The sequence below is a fragment of the Lepus europaeus genome, chromosome 19 (genome assembly GCF_033115175.1).
Source record: "Lepus europaeus isolate LE1 chromosome 19, mLepTim1.pri, whole genome shotgun sequence".
Taxonomy (NCBI): domain Eukaryota; kingdom Metazoa; phylum Chordata; class Mammalia; order Lagomorpha; family Leporidae; genus Lepus; species Lepus europaeus.
Genome location: NC_084845.1, coordinates 42949027 through 42966891, shown reverse-complemented (window position 1 = coordinate 42966891; position 17865 = coordinate 42949027). Strand labels below are relative to the sequence as shown.

Here is a 17865-nt window from a genome sequence, read left to right as displayed (position 1 = left end):
AGGCACAGCTGGCCTGGGGCTTCCGCACCTGTATGTCTCCGCTCACGCAGTTCCTTCCACTGAGAGCCCCTTCTGTCTGTCCTGTCTCTACCCATGCCTGTCATACCAACCCAGCTCAAATGCCACCTTCTCCATGGTCTGTGTAGGGGCTCCCAGCTGAGAAAGCTTCCTTCCTCCACTCACGCAGATCTCATGCTGTTACTCGCGGTAAGGAATTCCTTATGCATCAGGACACATTACATATAAACATAAGGCTGCTGTAACTAAATCAAAATTTGACAATACAGCTCTTACTTTAAGCTCTTACAAACTATGAGCAACATACTTTTATTATCTAATCTATTCCTTTTGTAAAAATAGAACCCATTAAGTTGATTTGATGATAATTTAAAACCTTACAGTTTGTATGTCTATTTTTCTATGAAAGAATAGCCTGAATATGGAATTAACACCAGGGTAAAGTTAATTTTTTAGAAGTCTGTTTACTTATTTGAGAGAGAACATGAGAGAGAGAGAGAGAGAGAGAGAGAAAGAAAGAAAGAAATCTTCTATCCACCAATTTACTCCTGTTTTAGTATATGTGCTGCCAAAGTGAACACCGCCAATTTACTCCTTAAATGCCCATAACCACAGCCAGGGTCAGGCCAAGCAAAAACCAGGAGCCAGGAATCCAATCCAGGTCTCTGCCATGGGTGGCAGGGACCCAAGTACTTGATCCATCATTTTTGCCTCCCAGGGCGCACATCAGCGAGAAGCTGGATCGGAAGCTGAGGAGGGATTCTGTCCCCAGCTCTCCAATACAGGATGTGGGCATCTCGAGCAACAGCCTAACCTGTTGTGCCACAACACCTACCCTCAGTAAAGCTGGACTTTTTAAAAATCAAGATATATAGGAATATGCATAGCTTGGGTCCAGTTGGTGTTTATTTGAAGGCAAACATATGTTTCTGGGTGGACTCAAGATCCTGGTGACACCGATTGACCCACAGCCTGCCTGTTATATGCATAGTCTATCAGTGATTAAAGGAATCTGCTTGTTTATTGCACCTCTGTTTCCAGAATCGAGTTTGGCACATAGAAGGTGACCATACATGTTTAGTAAATTGAACTTCATTCAAAAGAACACATATGAAGTTCCCCAAACTTATTTGCACACCTACCCTTCAGTCCTCAATAAATATTTACTGAAGACCTACCATGTGCCAGGCACCAGGATGGTAATAGTGCTACCCTTATTTGCTCACTCTCAGAATTCCTCCCAGCCTGGGTCTGTATTTTGTTTGAGAGCTTCCTTAGGGCTGGCACTGTACCCAACACGGTGATGGGAAGTTCTACCTCTAGTTCTTGACAGCTCATCCCCAATGCCTGCTGGTTCTCTGCCACCATCTTTGCTCTCAGTGACATGACCAAAAACTACAGGAGTCTCAGACAGAATCCCAGTGACTCTCCCTCTCCTGATGAAGCCTATCCCAAATCCATGCCTAGCCGATTATGGTAGACTATTGCCTTGTGTCCCCCAGTGAACTCATACCTGTTTCTAGTCCCCTCGCACATGAACTCCTGACTTTAGCACAAAATTTGTTCTGGCCATTGGGACACAGCAAGTCTGATGCAGGCAGACAGGGAAAGCTGTGTGCATGTGGATCTTGTCTCCTTGGGCTTTGCTCTATGAATGCACCTGCCAGGTTGTGGGGAGCCCAAGCTGCATAGAAGGGCTACATGAAAATGACACAAGGTGCTGACAGTTTCACAGCACCCAGTCAGTGCTAAGCATCAGCAATGTGTATGCACCATGTAGAATGTTCCAGTACAGTCAAGCCCCCAGATATGCAGCCCAAGTTATAACACAGGGAGCAGAAGAACCACCCAACTGATCCGAGTGAACTCACAGAATTGTGAAAGCTAATGAAACAACTGCTATTTTAAGTCACTACACTTTGGGGTGTTTTGTTACATAGCAATAACCAACCGAAACACTGGAGATCACACTTCCCAGATGCGCTCTCTATAATACACTCAAGTGCAATACAGACGCTGGATGGTCCTAGAGGAGCCGTTGTCCTTGTGATGTTCCTCAGGCTAACAAGCAACACTGACCACTTCCTGAGGAGACCTCACCCCCGAGAAGCTGCCTTCAGGGGCAGTGTGACTCACATTCAGAATGACAACTCTGGACTGGCCCTCACTGGTGTCTCACTCCATGCCTGTCCCTCCAAGTCACCACACCACGCTCATACCATGCTCATGTCCGAGGAAACTCACGGCCCCAGCAGACATTAGACAGCTTCTGGAGCATCCTGGAGCACCCTCTTTGACTCAGAGATTCAGATGAGAGATTTATTGACTTTTTAGTAAAGCAAATAGTTATATTCCAGAGTAGGGTACAACATTTGTACGATGCTGTAGATCAGGATTCACAATTTATCAAAGTCATGTTAATAGTTGCTTTAGGCTTGGTCCCTTAGATGTCCCAGGCCCTGGTCTTTGTTATTAGGGCAGCTCTAGCAGGAAGGTCTGAGGAGTCCTAATCTACTTGCACCCCCTCACCCTACTGCTGGGGAGACTTAGGCTCAGGGAACAAAGTGCAGACTTTGTCCAACTCAGTGGCAAAGCTGGGGCTTGCACCCAGGCTTTGTACTTCCCAGTTCCACCTTTTCTTTCACCAACAACATGGTTACACCTCCCAATGGAAAGAGAAACAAAGAGACGTTACCTTTCCTGATGTCTTCACTCCTTTCCAGAGGCTAAAATACAGGACGATGACAACAACCATCAGACAGAGCAAGAGCTGCCACTGGGGCAAGCCAATGTCGTGAATCCCGCTGCTCTCGTGGAGGTGCAGGACGCCACGCCTGCCCAGAGGAGAGGGAGGGAACCAGGGAAGACGGTGTCAGGGGGGACAACCAAGGCATGACCACAGGTGAGTACACATTGGTGGAGACGGTGCCTGGCCACTCTCCACTGACTCGGGGGCCTTGGCCACCGGTACACGTGTATATCTCAAAGAGTTTATTTTGGTGAAAAGGAAAACTTTGGAAACTAAGCATAGCTTTTTTTTTTTCCATAATATGCTTTTTTGTGAGTATTTTGAAGACTTCTCTTACATACATCATGCGGGCCTGCTCTGGTCAGCCATGGCCTGTTTCCTGCATGGCTCTACCCCAGACAAAACAAACCACCTGCGGAGACTCCAAGTTCAAAGCTGCTGTTCAAGGACAAAAACATCTTAAATGCCTACTGCACGTATGGTTCTGGGGACAAGATGATAAATTAGACAGGGAAGGTTCCTGCCGGCACAGAGCTCATGTTCTAAAGCAGCAGTTCTCAACAGAAGGGAGCAATTTGCACCCCAGAGGGTATTTGGCAATGTCTAAGATGTTTTCTATTGTCATGTTTTGGGTGGAGGTGGTGTTACTGGCATCTGCAGGAAAGAGACCACGGGTGCTGCTAAACACAATGCATAAGACAGTCTCCACACAACAATGAATCACCCTGTCCAAAATGTCCCTATGGTCAACGTCGAGATCCCTGGTCTCGAGACTGAGACAAGAGGAAACGTTTCTCCTCTTTGGAAACATCTGCTAAAGCTAGCAGTTCCGCTCTCCGGCATCTACCCACTGGAAATTTGTATATAATTTACCAAAAGACATCTTCTAGAATGTTCATAGAACCATCATTCATAATAATGCAAAACTGCAAGGTACTTAAATATCTGTCCAACAGAATGGATAAATCAATGATGATGTATTCATAAAAGGGAGACTTATACAGCAACTACCTCCAGAGGGACGCAACACTGTGAGAAAGAAGTCAAAGCCAAATGAGCCCTTTCTGCGCATCTCCCTTCAAATAAAATGCAGCAGGCCGGCGCCGCGGCTCACTAGGCTAATCCTCTGCCTGCGGTGCCAGTACTCCAGGTTCTATTCCCGGTTGGGGCACCAGATTCTGTGCTGGTTGTTCCTCTTCCAGTCCAGCTCTCTGCTGTGGCCCTGGAGGGCAGTGGAGGATGGCTCAAGTGTTTGGGCTCCTGTACCCGCATGGGAGACCAGGAGGAAGCACCTGGCTCCTGGCTTTGGATCGGCGCAGTGTGCCAGCCGTAGCAGCCATTTTGGGGGTGAACCAACAGAAGGAAGACCTTTCTCTCTGTCTCTTTCAATGTCTAACTCTGCCTGTCAAAATAAATAAATAAACAAACAAACAAATAAATAAAATGCAGCAGACAGCACAGACCTAGAGGTAAAGTCAGGCAGGGCGCCTCATGGCATGGGGAGGAGGGGACACAGGATGCTTCCGGGACACTCATCATGCACTGTTTCCTGGTCACATGGTTACGTTGCATTTGTGGCATTCATTGAGCTGTTCCTTGATCTTCACTTCTCTGTAATATGCTAACCCTTAATGAAAAGCATTGGGTTTTTAAGCAAGGAAAACAAACAAAATAAATATTCCAGAGGTTTGACAACACTGGGGTCCCTCATACCATCTACAGCGAAGGTAGGGTGATAAAGATCACGCACAAAATGACCATTTGCTGATAAGAACTGAATCAATACCACAAAGATCTGACCAGAGGTCAAATAGGATTGATTGGTAAACCAGGAGACAGGCCGTAGGTGAGAAAGCTTTCCCCAACAATTCCACACCCTCGCAAGACAAGCAGTCAGAACTAGGAACAGCTTGGTGCGGTATTCACTATACACTGGAATCATCCATTCCTCACGGGGGGCCTGCTACGAGCCGGCCCATCTGGGCCTTAGACATTGAAGGGGAACTGCTCGCACACAGTCCCTGCCTTGCTGGGCTTGTATTCCACCAAATGTGAACTCACAAGAAACGAGGCTGGCGTTGGGAGGGTGGAAGGAGCCGCAAAGAGGCCCCTGCGCAGGTCTCCCCGAGCCCCTGTCTGGCTTCAATCAGACCCAGGGCTGCACTCAACACCCTCTGAAGCCCAGCTTCATCATCACCTCCCCTGGGAGGACTCCCTGATCACCCCAATCAGAATCTTTCAACCCTCTGGGTGCCACTGGCTCCTGGCACATAGGTCAGCAGAGCCTGCTCCTGGAAGACCTGAGGGCTGGCCAGGGCGCCCCCAGGATAAGCAAGAGATTGACCATTTCTGGGGCCCAGGGCCTGGCCCAGGACTGGCAGCTGGATCCATCAGCTCGTGGCAAATTATTGTATTAGAAACACAGAAGTGGTCCCCAGTCTTTCTTCCTAAACCCCACGCTCTGTCTTCTAGGAACAATGAGACCCCAGGGCCACCGCCAGGGGAAGTAGGAAGGAAAAGGGTCAATTCCCACGCTCGCACGCCTCTTGGAAGCTCCTCCCCCACGCGTGGGGCTTTCTTGGCCTTTTCTTCTGCTTCGTTCCCAGGGAAACCACACACTTCCCCAGTTGGGAACTCCCCGCGTCTCGCTCTACAGGTGCTTACTCTCGGCCAGGGGTCCGTCCAGAAAGTGGAGAATTCATGAATTCACACTGAAGTGTCACAGGCAAACAGTGGCTTAATACTTTGCCCTTCCCTGTGGTGGTGTTTCAATGCTAAACAACACTAACCCGGCGGCGGAATTATCACCTCTGCCATGGACATGACATTGCATGAAGGCATGAGCTCGCCTTCCTCTCCCTCTCCTCTCTTCTCTCTCTCTCTGTCCTGCTTCTTCTCTCCCTCTCACCCCTCCTCTTCCTCTTTCTCATCTTATTCTTCTGCCCCACCCTCAATTCCAAGGAAGGAGTTAAGGTTAAGGAAACATAGTTTAGGGGCCATCATCAAGAACATGGCTCTCAACCTGTGTGTTAGAATTACCCAGAAAGAATTTTCAAGTTACTGATATAAAAATAAACTTTTAAAACAAGCTTTATATCATAAAACAGAATTACTATTATCTGGACCACTTACATTATTATTATATATTATGTAATTATATTATTATTATTATATATTACATAATATATACTATAATTATTATTATCAGCCAGTTAAATGAAAACTCTCAGGGAATGGTACTTGGGCCTAGTCTCTTTGAAATTCCCCAGTGAGTCTCATGGGCAGGCAAAGCCACAATGCACTAAGTGGCTTCTCCTTTAAGGTCAGCTCCAGCGTCCTGGAAGCCGTGTGTAGCTCCCCAGCAAATCCTGTGCCCCGGGGACAGAAGGCTCAGGAGGTGGGCTTGCAAACATCTTGGAAGCCTCAGTGGGCAGGTGAGCCCACAGCAGGATGAAGGCCTCTGATGGAAAAAATGGAAGATTCCAGGCTTGCAAGGGAACATCCCCTGCAAGGCTGGGAACCAAGTATCTTCTCCTTGAGCGGGAGTTAAAATTTTTCTGAATTTCTGAAAGAATGGAGGCCACCACGGATGCTGTGAAGGTTTCATTCCTCACTCACTCAAAGCAGATGTCTACTACATGCAAGAACACGAGGGGGGGTCGGCGATGTGGAGTAGTGGGTAAAGCCATGACCTGCAGTGCCGGCATCCCATATGGGTGCTGGTTCTATTCCTGGCTGCTCCACTTCCAACCCAGCTCTCTGCTATGGCCTGGAAAAGCAGTCAAAGATAGCCCAAGTCCTTGGGCCCTGCACCCGCATGGGAGACCCGGAAGAAGCTTCTGGCTCCTGGCTTCGGATTGGCGCATCTCCCGTCATTGGGGCCACCTTGGGAGGGAACCAGTGGATGGAAGACCTCTCTCTCTCTCTCTGCTTCTGCCTCTCCTTCTCTCTCTGTGTAACTCTGAATTTCAAGTAAATAAATAATAAATCTTAAAAAAAAAAAAAAAGATGGGGCTGGCACCGTGGCTCACTCGGTTAATACTCCACCTGTGGTGCCAGCATCCCATATAGGCGCTGGGTTCTAGTCCTGGTTGCTCTTCTTCCAGTCCAGCTCTCTACTGTGGCCCGGGAAGGCAGTGGAGGATGGCCCAAATCCTTGGGCCCTGCACCCGCATGGGAGACCAGGAGACGGCTCCTGGCTCCTGGCTTCAGATTGGCGCAGCCATTTTGGGGGGTGAACCAATGGAAGGAAGACCTTTCTCTCTGTGTCTCTCTCTCACTAAGTCTGTCAAATAAAAAAAATAAAAAATAAATAAATAAATAAAAAACAAGGAAAACAGAAGAATGTGGTCCAGCAACCACCCAGACTCTGGGTTCAGACAGATATGCGCTCCCATCTTGGCTCTGCCTCCAGCTCTTCTGTAACCTGAATCCTCTCGCTGATTCCACAAACCTTGTCTGCACCTCTGCTCTGAGCCAGGCAGCGTGCTAGTGGCTGGTTACAGGGGTGTGGACAAGCTCCGGGCCACGTGGGGCTCACAGGCCAGGGGACACTCGCCAGTGCATTCATCCCCATCTCGGAGGCGTTTTCCTTTAGAGTAAAATGACTACATTACAGCATGTGAAACAGTGCCTTGAACCCAGGAAGCGCTAGGCAAATAGTCGCTCTCACTACACTTCCGATCAAGTTCCAGGCACCCTGGAGGAGCGGATATCAGCAGAGGAGCTGAGAAATGTCCAGAAAGCTCAGCCCAGGGACTCCGCTGGGCCGGCTCCCCTGAGGAGGTGGCTGCTGGCCAGGGGGAGAGCGGTGCAATGACAAGTGTGGAGGAGAGAGCGCTAAGGGGAGGTGGAGGTGAGCATGTGTCCCCTCCCCGGAACAGACCCCATCCCTGCAGCCCCCAGACCAGCTGTTGGGGCCCCAAACTCACTCTGCATCGTCTTTTCCTTGCAGTCAGCTGCTGTGGCTGCTGCCCCCAGCCTCAGTCCCACTGGCCCCATCCCAGGCCAAACCTACGCCCTGTCCCTCTCCCTCCAAGGCTGTTGTCAATGTCCCCGAGCCCCCTCCCATGCCTGCCTCTCTGCTTCCTGCTGGCCCCCTTAAATGCACTGACTGTGTCCCCATCTGAAGTGTCTTCCTCACCTCGTCCCCCACCCCCCCACCCCCCCGCCCCCAGATCCACTGCTCAGAGGCTCTTATCACACACCATTCACAGTGGTTCTCGTCAGAGGCAGTTTTGCCCCTGCCTCCTGATCTGGGTATTTGAGGTTGTCACATCTGGAGGGTGGGGGGTGCGCCTGGCCCCCAGCAGGTGGAGTCAAGGATGCTGCCAAACCCTCAAAGTGCACAGGACAAAGCCCACCCCTCCCCCAAAAAGAACGAGTCAACCGCAAAGGTCAAAAGCACCCAGGTTGTGAAATCTCAGCCTGCAGGACACAAACGCGAGCCTTTCAGAACCTGAAGGCTTTTGTAATCCGCCCCTGGCTAAGGCCACCCCTCTCAGCACCACACCCTGCCTTTGGCTTCGGGCAATAGCAAGCCACATGTCATCTCCCATCAGAAGATGTCCCATGGCTCTGGGCCTTGTGACCTTCTGTTCTTGCAGCCTGGAACACACTTCCAGCCAACTTCTCTGCAGGAAAACTTCTCCCCATCTTACTCAGCTCAACTCAGAAATGATCCTGTGAGGCAGACCTTCTCCTATGTACATGGCAGGCGCGCGGGGGGGTGGGGGGTGGTGGTGGCAAGGGTTGACATCTCCAAACGGAAAGAGAACCAGAATCTAGTACTGACCTTGCCTGGCATTGAATTCCGCTTTTTCCCAGGATTGATGAGCCAAGTGGTGAGAGGTGTCAATCACCATTTGGCTGATTTTACTGTTAAAGGCAGTTTAAAAAAAAAAGGCATTGAACCAACTGTGCTCTCCCTGAAGCTTGCTAAAACGTCCCTAGTGGACAAGCAGATGGTGGGCAGGCCCCTCTCCCAGGTCCAGCTGGGGAAGTGCATGGGAGGGCCACTTTCAGGGCTGTGGTGGCTGTCACATATCTCATCAGCGAAGTGAGCCAGACTCCAGCATGAATTCCCAAGAAAATGTAAGAGAATCCAGCTCCTCGCTCCAAGCCTTGGGGCTTAGTGCAAGTCACTGGGGCTTGTTTTTGTTTTCCAGAAGTTTAACGAACATGAGTCATCATTAAGGGGTCCATCCAGGCTTTCCAAAGTCCACGGGCCAGGAAGGCTCAATTTTTCACTTAACATTAAGTACGGGAGCTTAGCATCAGGATGGAAGGAGACCTCTCTAACTCATAGGAACCGGCATGGCGTAGCAGTTCTCCACTGCCAGGTACGTGAACACCAAAGGTGCCCTCTCTCAGGCAAAGATCCATGCCTTCAGGGTCCCGTTTAGCTGTGGGGCTGCTTGGCTGTGGGCCAGAGCCCGAGAGCACAGCCAGTCGCTCCCTGGAATGATGAGTTCAAACCATCAGCTTAAATGAGTACAACAAGAGGGTTACAAAATTGACCAGGAGGTTTGGGGAAAGAGGAAATCGAGTGATCTCAAGGTTGGCATTGGGAGTCCCACTTGCTGGGTTCCCAGACTGAGTCGGGCTACTGGTTTTACATAGAAACAATTAGAGCAAAGGGCCACGTGCCATTAGGAAAATTCCAGAGGCAACCCATAACTTAGAGTAGGATGCTACAAAGAGAAGAGTATGCGATGGGCTCCTATCTACCTGCAGAGATGCCGGCACACCTACTCCAAACGCACCCCACCAAAAACTACCAGGACAGAGGAGAAAGACGGGGCTTGGGGATCGGCCTATGCATGGGGTGAGAATCCTGAGTCAAACAACTTGGCTTAGATCCCAGCTTTCCCATTTACCCCAAAACCTGAGCCTCCACTTTCTGATCTGTAAAATGGGAAAGATTTCTAGCTCCATGAACTGCGAAGATGAAATGAGATTTGGTTGTAAAGAGGTGCTGAGCACCTGGCTCAGAGTAGCTATGAACACTGGCGGGGGTTGTGGGGAAGGAGTTAAGGAGAAGAAGGTACGTCTGGAGAGCAGGAAGATGCAGATATCAATCCTGAATCCTGCTCCATACGGCCAAGCCAACCACATCCCCAAGCCTTCTCAGCCCCACGCACGAGAACGTCTTCTTGCGCAACGTTCTGCTCACCTCTGAGCCTGGAGGAAGTTTAGGGCCGCAACTAAGGTAGCCAGCACTGGACTGGGCATTGGGGGTCAGCAGGGTAAGATGCCACTTGGGATGTTCTCACCCTAGGTGGGAGTGGCTGGGATCAAATCCCATCTCTGCTTCCAATCCAGCTTCCTGCTAATGCACCTTGGAGGCAGCAGACAATGGCTCAAGTACTTGGGCCCCTGCCACCCACGTGGGAGATCTGGATGGAGTTCCTGCCTCTTGACTTTGGCCTGGCCCCACCCCAGCTGTTGCAGGCACTTGGGAAGTAAATTAGCAGCTGGAATCTCTCTCCCTCCTTTTCTCTCTGTCACTCTACTTTCAAATAAATACATAAATGTTTTCCTTTTGTTCCAGTAATTAAGGTCTTCAAACACCACTCACCTCTCCCTTATGCTGCCTGGGCAGGCATACTGGCCATTAAGATATCAGAACAGGAAACAGATATGACCTAAACTCGAGAGGCCAAGTCTATCATTTTTCATTTTAATTTATAAGAACAAAGATTGCCAAGAGCAAAAGGAAAAATCATGCTTTGTCCTCCGTGGGAGGATAAGACGAAAGCAGGCACCCGAGTACATGGATCAGCTGCTGCCTCTGCCCCACTTGGCTTCACCGTCTCTCCATGCAAACCACACTCATAGCCCAGAAGGCCCTAAAACCTCCACCCGCCAGCTCTCTGGCAGTTCTGGGATGTTCTGAGGCCATGATCGCCAGAAGAAGAGTGGAGGAGGCCCTAGGGATTCCATGACTGGAGGTTGTAGAGGTCTCACCCTGAGGCCAGCAGGCAGTTTGTTCTGAGACAGGCGAGTACAGGGGCTAAGATGGGTCCCCAACCCGGGCTCGACACTAGTATTGAAGGAGACACTGCTTGCACTCTGGTTCTCCGGGCACAGGATCCAGGCGTCTGTGTTGTTTAAACCCTCTGGGTGATATCAGCCCATGGGCTGCCAAGGTTTAGCACGTCTATTCTTTTTTTTTTTTTTAATTTATTTATTTATTTTTGACAGGCAGAGTGGACAGTGAGAGAGAGAGACAGAGAGAAAGGTCTTCCTTTTGCCGTTGGTTCACCCTCCAATGGCCGCCGCGGTAGGCGCGCTGCGGCCGGTGCACCGCGCTGATCCGATGACAGGAGCCAGGTGCTTCTCCTGGTCTCTCCCATGGGGTTCAGGGCCCAAGGACTTGGGCCATCCTCCACTGCACTCCCTGGCCACAGCAGAGAGCTGGCCTGGAAGAGGGGCAACCGGGACAGGATCGGTGCCCCAACCGGGACTAGAACCTGGTGTGCCGGCGCCGCAAGGCGGAGGATTAGCCCAGTGAGCCACGGCGCCGGCCAGCACCTCTATTCTAAGAGCATGAGCCTTGGAGCCAGGCTACCTGGATCCAAGCACACTTTGGAGGCCACTCCTAGACTCAACAGTCTTGCACAAGTCGCTAACTGCTTTGTGTCTATTGCCTCACTCATAAAGCAAGACTAATTTTAGCTCACAGTGTCCAGGATTAAAAAACACTTTGCACAATGACCGGGAAGCCATCTAAGCCACGTAAACGTGAGTTGTGAGTCTGACAATGTCTCCGAGTAAGAACAGGCACTTACAATGGCTTAGAGACCAATACAGAGACCAGAGAAGCTCCGGAGCTTCTCTGCCTGGCATGGCTGGGCTAGGGTAAGAGGACTCGGGCTTGAAGGGTGTGTAGTGTGAGGAAGTGTTCGCTCTGGAGGTCTTGCTAGTGCAAGGTGCCTGGGTCCAGACCCTGGCTCTGCATGTGGCTGGGGGCTTTGCTGTGTCATCTGTGAAATCTCGCCTCCTTGTGTGTACCATGAGGGTAAGGGTTACAGAAAACTCCTTAGGTTAGGGTGATCTTTCCGTATGTACGTACATGCACATACAAGAAGTTAGCAGGAAGTCAGGCACACATGGTGAGTGGGTAGCTGGTGATGTTGTCACAGCGAGGAAGGCAGGGATGGTGCTGTTACTTCTAGCAGATGCTCACTTTGGCAGCTTAGAGGTTTTTAGAGAATTTGATGGCAACTGTGAATCCTCCCCTAGAAAAATCCCAGTGCAAAATCTTGCACGGGCCTGCTTCCTGCAAGTCCACAAGAGTCACAGATGGACACGGTGAGCATGGAGGTGCAGGCCCCCTAGCAAAACCTCTTTATTCACAGCCATCTGGGGATTGCTCTGGGTCTTGAGAACACTGACTCCTCCGGCCCTGGAGGTGGCACATTTTCCAGAGGTTACTTTTAACCAAACTGGATCTCTTTGGTCCTGTGGCACCAAGATGGCCCAAGTGGAAATGATCCTAGGTTAACTCTAATCTCCAAGACAAGCAGGACTCATTCTTAGATTCGAGGCCTAGGGAATCTATAGAACTGAAAGACAGTATCCCTGAAGCTCTATTGCTGTGGATTTGTCTTTTCTCATTCTCTAGACCTGTGCCATCCAATGCTGTAGCCACTGGTCAATGGATTAATTTAAATTATATTAACACTCCATTCCTCGGTCACACGGGCCATGTTTCAGTTATGCAGGAACTACACGTGATGAGTGGCTGCTGCGTTGGACCACACAGGTACAGCACACTTCTCTCACCATAGAAAGTTCTCATGTGATGTGTTCTCTAGAACAACAATCAGCACACCACACCCCTGGGCCAAGGCTGTGCCTACTGAGGTGCGACCTGTTTCAAAGACTACGTGACAGAGACATGGGGCCCACAAACTACTGTCTGGTCTTTCACAAATAACCGGGGCTTCTGCTCCAGCCCCTCTGAGCCCTAAGAGTGGGATTCCCATGGGGTTTATCTGTCCTACCCCTGTCCGTGAGCTACACGTGTATGGCCTGCTTCCCATGCCTTGAATTGCACTCACAAGCCCCATGCATTTTCTGCTTAAATGCTAGCACTTGTGTAAGGATGGCTGAGCTGGGACTCACCCACATTTGAGTGATAATGACAACATATTCCACATGAAGAGAACACCATGTGGACATTTTAGATTAGCGGCTGAAAACAAGTTGCCCATCACTTTCCTCAAGGTTATACTAGGATGCTGTGGTGGCTAAGAGGATTCAAGAGAGCAACAAATTAAATAATGATGGTTAGGGATTAAAACCACGGAACAAAATAAACAGCTGCGAGCCCCTACTGCTATAAAGCCATCACTGAGTAAGAATTAGGAGAGAAGGGACAACTCTTCACAGAATTCCAAGCAATTAATCTGGAAGGGATGATGGGAACGGGACAATTAGACAAGCACGCAACAATCGCCCTTGTTCACCAGGGTCTTCAACGGATGCTAAGAAATATGGGCAAAGTATGTTGGGAAGCAAGATATTTACACAAACCCAAAATATCTCCCCAAAGGATGCTTACTAATTGCGAAAGAAAAATGCTTTGTCCGCACAGGAGGAAGCTGGCAGGCCCCACCTTTGCCAGGTGTTCAAAGTCAACATTACGACAGCAGACAGACCAACATCAAGTGCCCCCATAGTGCGCGCTGAGACAGACACGGCATTCGCTCCCTGGCAATCTTTCCAAAAAGGTGTACGTGTCAATCTCCACGTGAGAAAATGACACACAAACCCAGCTGAGGCACGGTTCTCAGAAAGACTGCACGATATTTTTTGAAAGCATCAAGGTCCTGAAACTCAAGGAAACCCCAAGGAACCCTCCCAGATTGGTGCAGACTAAGGAGCCATGACAAGTCAAGGCCAGATAAGGACATCTGGGAAAACTGGCAGAATTAAACAAGGCCTGACGTGGGTCCTGTCACAGTATCTCCATGCTGGGAATCCCAGAGCCGTGGTGATGGAAGGGGTCAGCCTCCAGGGAAGGTGAGAGAAGGGTCTATGCACTAGTTATTAAATTTCTCTCTGTATAAAATAATTTCAACATACAACATTGCTTTGTTTAATGGTGTTCCGTCTTCCACCCCTGGGTGCTGCCTCTCAAGCACACGGGGTCCAAACAGCTTCCCTGGGCAGCATGTGTCTGGCCTGCTGCCCACATCTTGAATTTCACCCACCAGCTCCAACAATGTTCCCCCAGGACCACCCCAGAGAGACGGCAGCACACGGTGGATCAGACAACAGCCTAGGGATCAGGTTATCTTGGATTCCAACTGCAGCTCCTTCACCTCCCAGCTGAGCCCCAGATGGTCCCTTGGTTGACTTCATCAGCTCCTAAGTCACCTCCTCCAGGAGGCCCTCCCTGCCTACCTGAGTTAAAGTTCCAGTCTTCCCCACACCCCCCTGGGTTTAGTTTCTAAAGGGTAATCCCAATCTCCAGAATAGTTTTCCTTTCCCAAGGGAATACTCTCTCTCTCTCTCTCTCTCTCTCTCTCTCTCTCTCTCTCTCTCTCTAAGACATTCTTGTATCCTTATCTGGTTACCAGTATTTTCTCCCTATCTACACTCTCCTGCCCCAAGACAGGCCTCAGTGGGCCCCACCCCCACCCCCAGGATGAGGTCCCCATGACTTACTCATAAAACTCCGCTGCTGGCGTGAACTTGTACTTGGAGTACTTAGTGTGGTTGCCCAGCACGGAGCCATTGAGGAGCTTGGGGTCAGTGCAGTTGGGGCTGTTCCAGGCATGGCCACAGTCAGTCCAGGGCAGGTTGAAGGTGAAGGAGGAGAAGAGGTAGTAGAGTGACCAGGCGATGATGACGTTGTAGTAGAAGCCAACGTAGAGGGCGATGAGGATCACAGCATAGCCGACTCCTGGGTGGGGACAGAGGAGTCAGGTAGGGGCTTCCCCAGGCCCCCGCCCAGGCCTACAGCCACTTCTCCTGGAGAATCAGCTGTAACCACTGTACTCCCTGACTCCCAAGTCTCTGCTTTTCTGTAGAGGAGTGTCAGAGCCACCTGTTTTCCATAGGCACCTGCCAGCCCTTTGCTACTGTAGCCTGCTCTGTCCACTCACCAGGCAGGCAGGCAGGCATTGTCCCAGAGCAGCTGGGTCAGGAAGTGGAGCAGGAGTATGCCTCGCTCCTTAGCAGGGTGGCACAGAGCCACATTTCACACTTGCTCCCAGGGGACTGAGCCCTTTGCTTTTGCCCTGATGACACTCCCTTCCCTTCCCCTCCCCATGGGGTGCCTCCCATTCTCCAGCCCCCACTGGTGCTCCCCCGGATCTCCTCCTCGAATAACTCTTGACCCCCGGATCTCCTCCTCGAATAACTCTTGACACTGCCTTCCGCTCACCGTGTTCTCTGGGTTAGACTCACAGTTTCCTGCTCCAAGTGCCAACCTCATCTTCCTGAATGTATTCTTTAGAGCTACTTCTATGGCTTTTTCTCTGCCTAGGAGTAGATAATACTTGCCTTAAGCAATGATCAGCCTGTGCGGTCTGGGTTAGGCTAAGCCCCTGTTTCCTTAATGTAGCCAGAGCACTTGAGGCAGGTGTGGCCAACCAGGGTGCTGCTTCCCCACAGCCACAGTGATTGGCTAACAGGGGCGCAGGGGACTCAAAGCTGTGCGTTTGTAAGGGGTCTCTTGTTTCTTTTTGCTTTTGATCACTGTACAAGTTGGTAGAATTTGAGCCTAGAGTTTCTGATGGCCATCTTCGCCGTGCTTGAGAATAATATATCTGAGACTGGTGCTAACGCAGAAGAAAAGAGAAAGATGTCAATTCTGGACAGTGCTCAAATGCCTGGACGTTAGCTTTAGTTTTAGCCTCAGTCCAGACAACTAGACTTGACGGTAATGTAATTCAATAAGTTACCTTTTACATTTAACCCGACTTGAGTGGATTTCTGGGAATTAAACAAACACGATCCTGAGTAGCACACATGTTTCTTAAGGCTCCTGCACCAGCCTTTATCTAGGACAGGATTGAATACACCCAAGGTACTCACACACCAGTGCCAGCTGGGGAGCAGCTGTAGCCCTCACTGATCCTGGGTCTAAAACCAGTGCTGGTGAAACACCAACCCGTGTTCCAGGGCCTTCTCCTTGCTGCCTGGAGGCCAGGGAAGGGCATTCTGGATACTTTCTGCAGATGTACTCTCTAAGTTCCAAATGCAAGTAGGCTCCTCTTATACCCCAGCTGCAATCTGTTAGTTATGGCTGGGATATTAAGGATTGCAGGCAGCTCCCTGGCTGAGTTTGAAAATATCCATAATCGATTTATCATGTCTGTCACTAGAGCGATATAGGAAGTAGCGGTGTATGTGCTGAGTACTTCTGAGGTTTCTGTAAGTATTTCCTGCATGTAAAAATAGACTTTGGTCGTGCAGACTGCCTCTGTTAATGCTCCTTCTGACATACCAAACGCTCTGTGTAACTCGGAATGCTGCATACCCTTGACCTTGTCAATCCCTGTGATCCCCCAAGAGCACTGGTCTACCTCAGATCCCTAGAGGCACCATGGACACCCCCAGGAACAGTCTGGCTTCTACCAGGTCCCTTCTTTACCTTTGAAGAATGGGCAGATCTTCCACACGGTGGCTGCCCCTTCCCGGTTGTACTGCCCCAGAGCCAGCTCCATGTAGAACAGGGGCATGCCCGCGATGATGAGGAAGAGGGTGTATGGGATCAGGAAGGCACCTGGGGGACACAGAGGCAGAGTGTGACCCCAAGACCCCACCCCTCAGAGCACATGGATCCAAGTCCGCAGTCATACGCTCGCCTGGCCATTCCACAAGGTGTGCTTTGTGGCAGGTAACTAGAGTTCCACAAAGCAATGGATAAAAATAGAGGCAGTACCACAGCCATGATAATGAGGTCAGTGGTCCAGTCAGTAAAATCTGGGTTAAGGGGCCAGCACTGTAGCGTAGCAGGTAAAGCTGCTGTCTGCAGTGCCAGCATCCCATATGGGTGCCGGTTTGAGACCCAGCTGCTCCACTTCCGATCCAGCTCTCTGCTGATGGCCTGGGAAAGCAGTAGAAGATGGCTCAAGTCCTTGGGCCCCTGCACCTGTGTGGGAGACCTGGAAGAAGCTCCTGGCTCCTGGCTTCGGATTGGCACAGCTCTGGCTGTTGCAGCCATCGGGGGAGTGAACCAGTGGATGGAAGACCTCTCTCTCTCTCAATCTCTGTCTCTACCTCTCTCTGTAACTCTGCCTTTCAAATAAATAAATAAATCTTAGAAAAAAAAATCTGGGTTAAGCAAAGCTAAGCAGGTCCTGGCAGGCATCTCCTAGCCTTGGTTGCACCAGCGCATGCAGCACAGCGGCGAGGAGACTTGCAGGTGCAGCCTTTATCAAATGTATTTAAACACAGAGCCTTTCCTCCCATGAGTCTTTTCTCTGGGAATGCTGCTCTAACCCAAAGCCTTCCTGTTAAAGACAAGAAAGCCGAGACCAGAGAGGGAGAGCTGCTGCTGCTGCGTAAGTTACGTATTGACTGCATTGCTGATTTTGCTCAGATTGACATCAGTTGAAGGTTGCGCGTGGCTTTCCCAAAAGTGATCTCACTAGCTTCTTCCTAGAATCTCCCGACAGCCTGCAGACAAAACAAGCTCGGGATGACATAACAAGCTTGGGGTCGTCACGCCCTCCTTGGCCGTGGGGAAGCAGGGTGTGAAGCTGAGGAGCGGAGAGCTGCCCTGTCCCTGGGGCACTGGTGCTGGGTGGCAGAAGCAGCGTTCCCATTCAGGTCTTCCAGTCCACTAGGCTGACCCCGTTACAGGTGGCTAAAGGTAAAGAAAGAGCCCAGGGTTTGACTCTGGACCAGGAGAGAGGCCCACCCAGCAGGGGCTCCTAGGCTATGGCAGCAGCAGATCCTGGAGAGGCTCCCTAGAGGAATTAGCCACGTCTGAGTTCTGCAGATGATTCTTGGGACACCCTGGCAGCCAGGGCAAGCTGAACGGGACCTGATGCTATCGAGTGCCTCCCTGGGATTCCTGCCACGTCAGCCCAGGCCACAGACACGAGCAAAGCAAAACACCGGCTCCTTTCCCG

General features: G+C 50.5%; 1 protein-coding gene across 1 annotated transcript in view; it reads right to left on the bottom strand.

Moving 5' to 3' along the window:
• Positions 1-17865, bottom strand: part of SLC6A2 (solute carrier family 6 member 2) — a 40971-nt gene that overhangs the window by 13972 nt on the left and 9134 nt on the right. Inside the window, exons 2-4 of the mRNA XM_062176705.1 lie at positions 16380-16511; positions 14447-14684; positions 2714-2852 (exon numbers count right to left, since the gene is read on the bottom strand). Coding sequence (XP_062032689.1) covers positions 2714-2852; positions 14447-14684; positions 16380-16511 — 509 coding nt within the window. The remainder of the gene's footprint in view (positions 1-2713; positions 2853-14446; positions 14685-16379; positions 16512-17865) is intronic.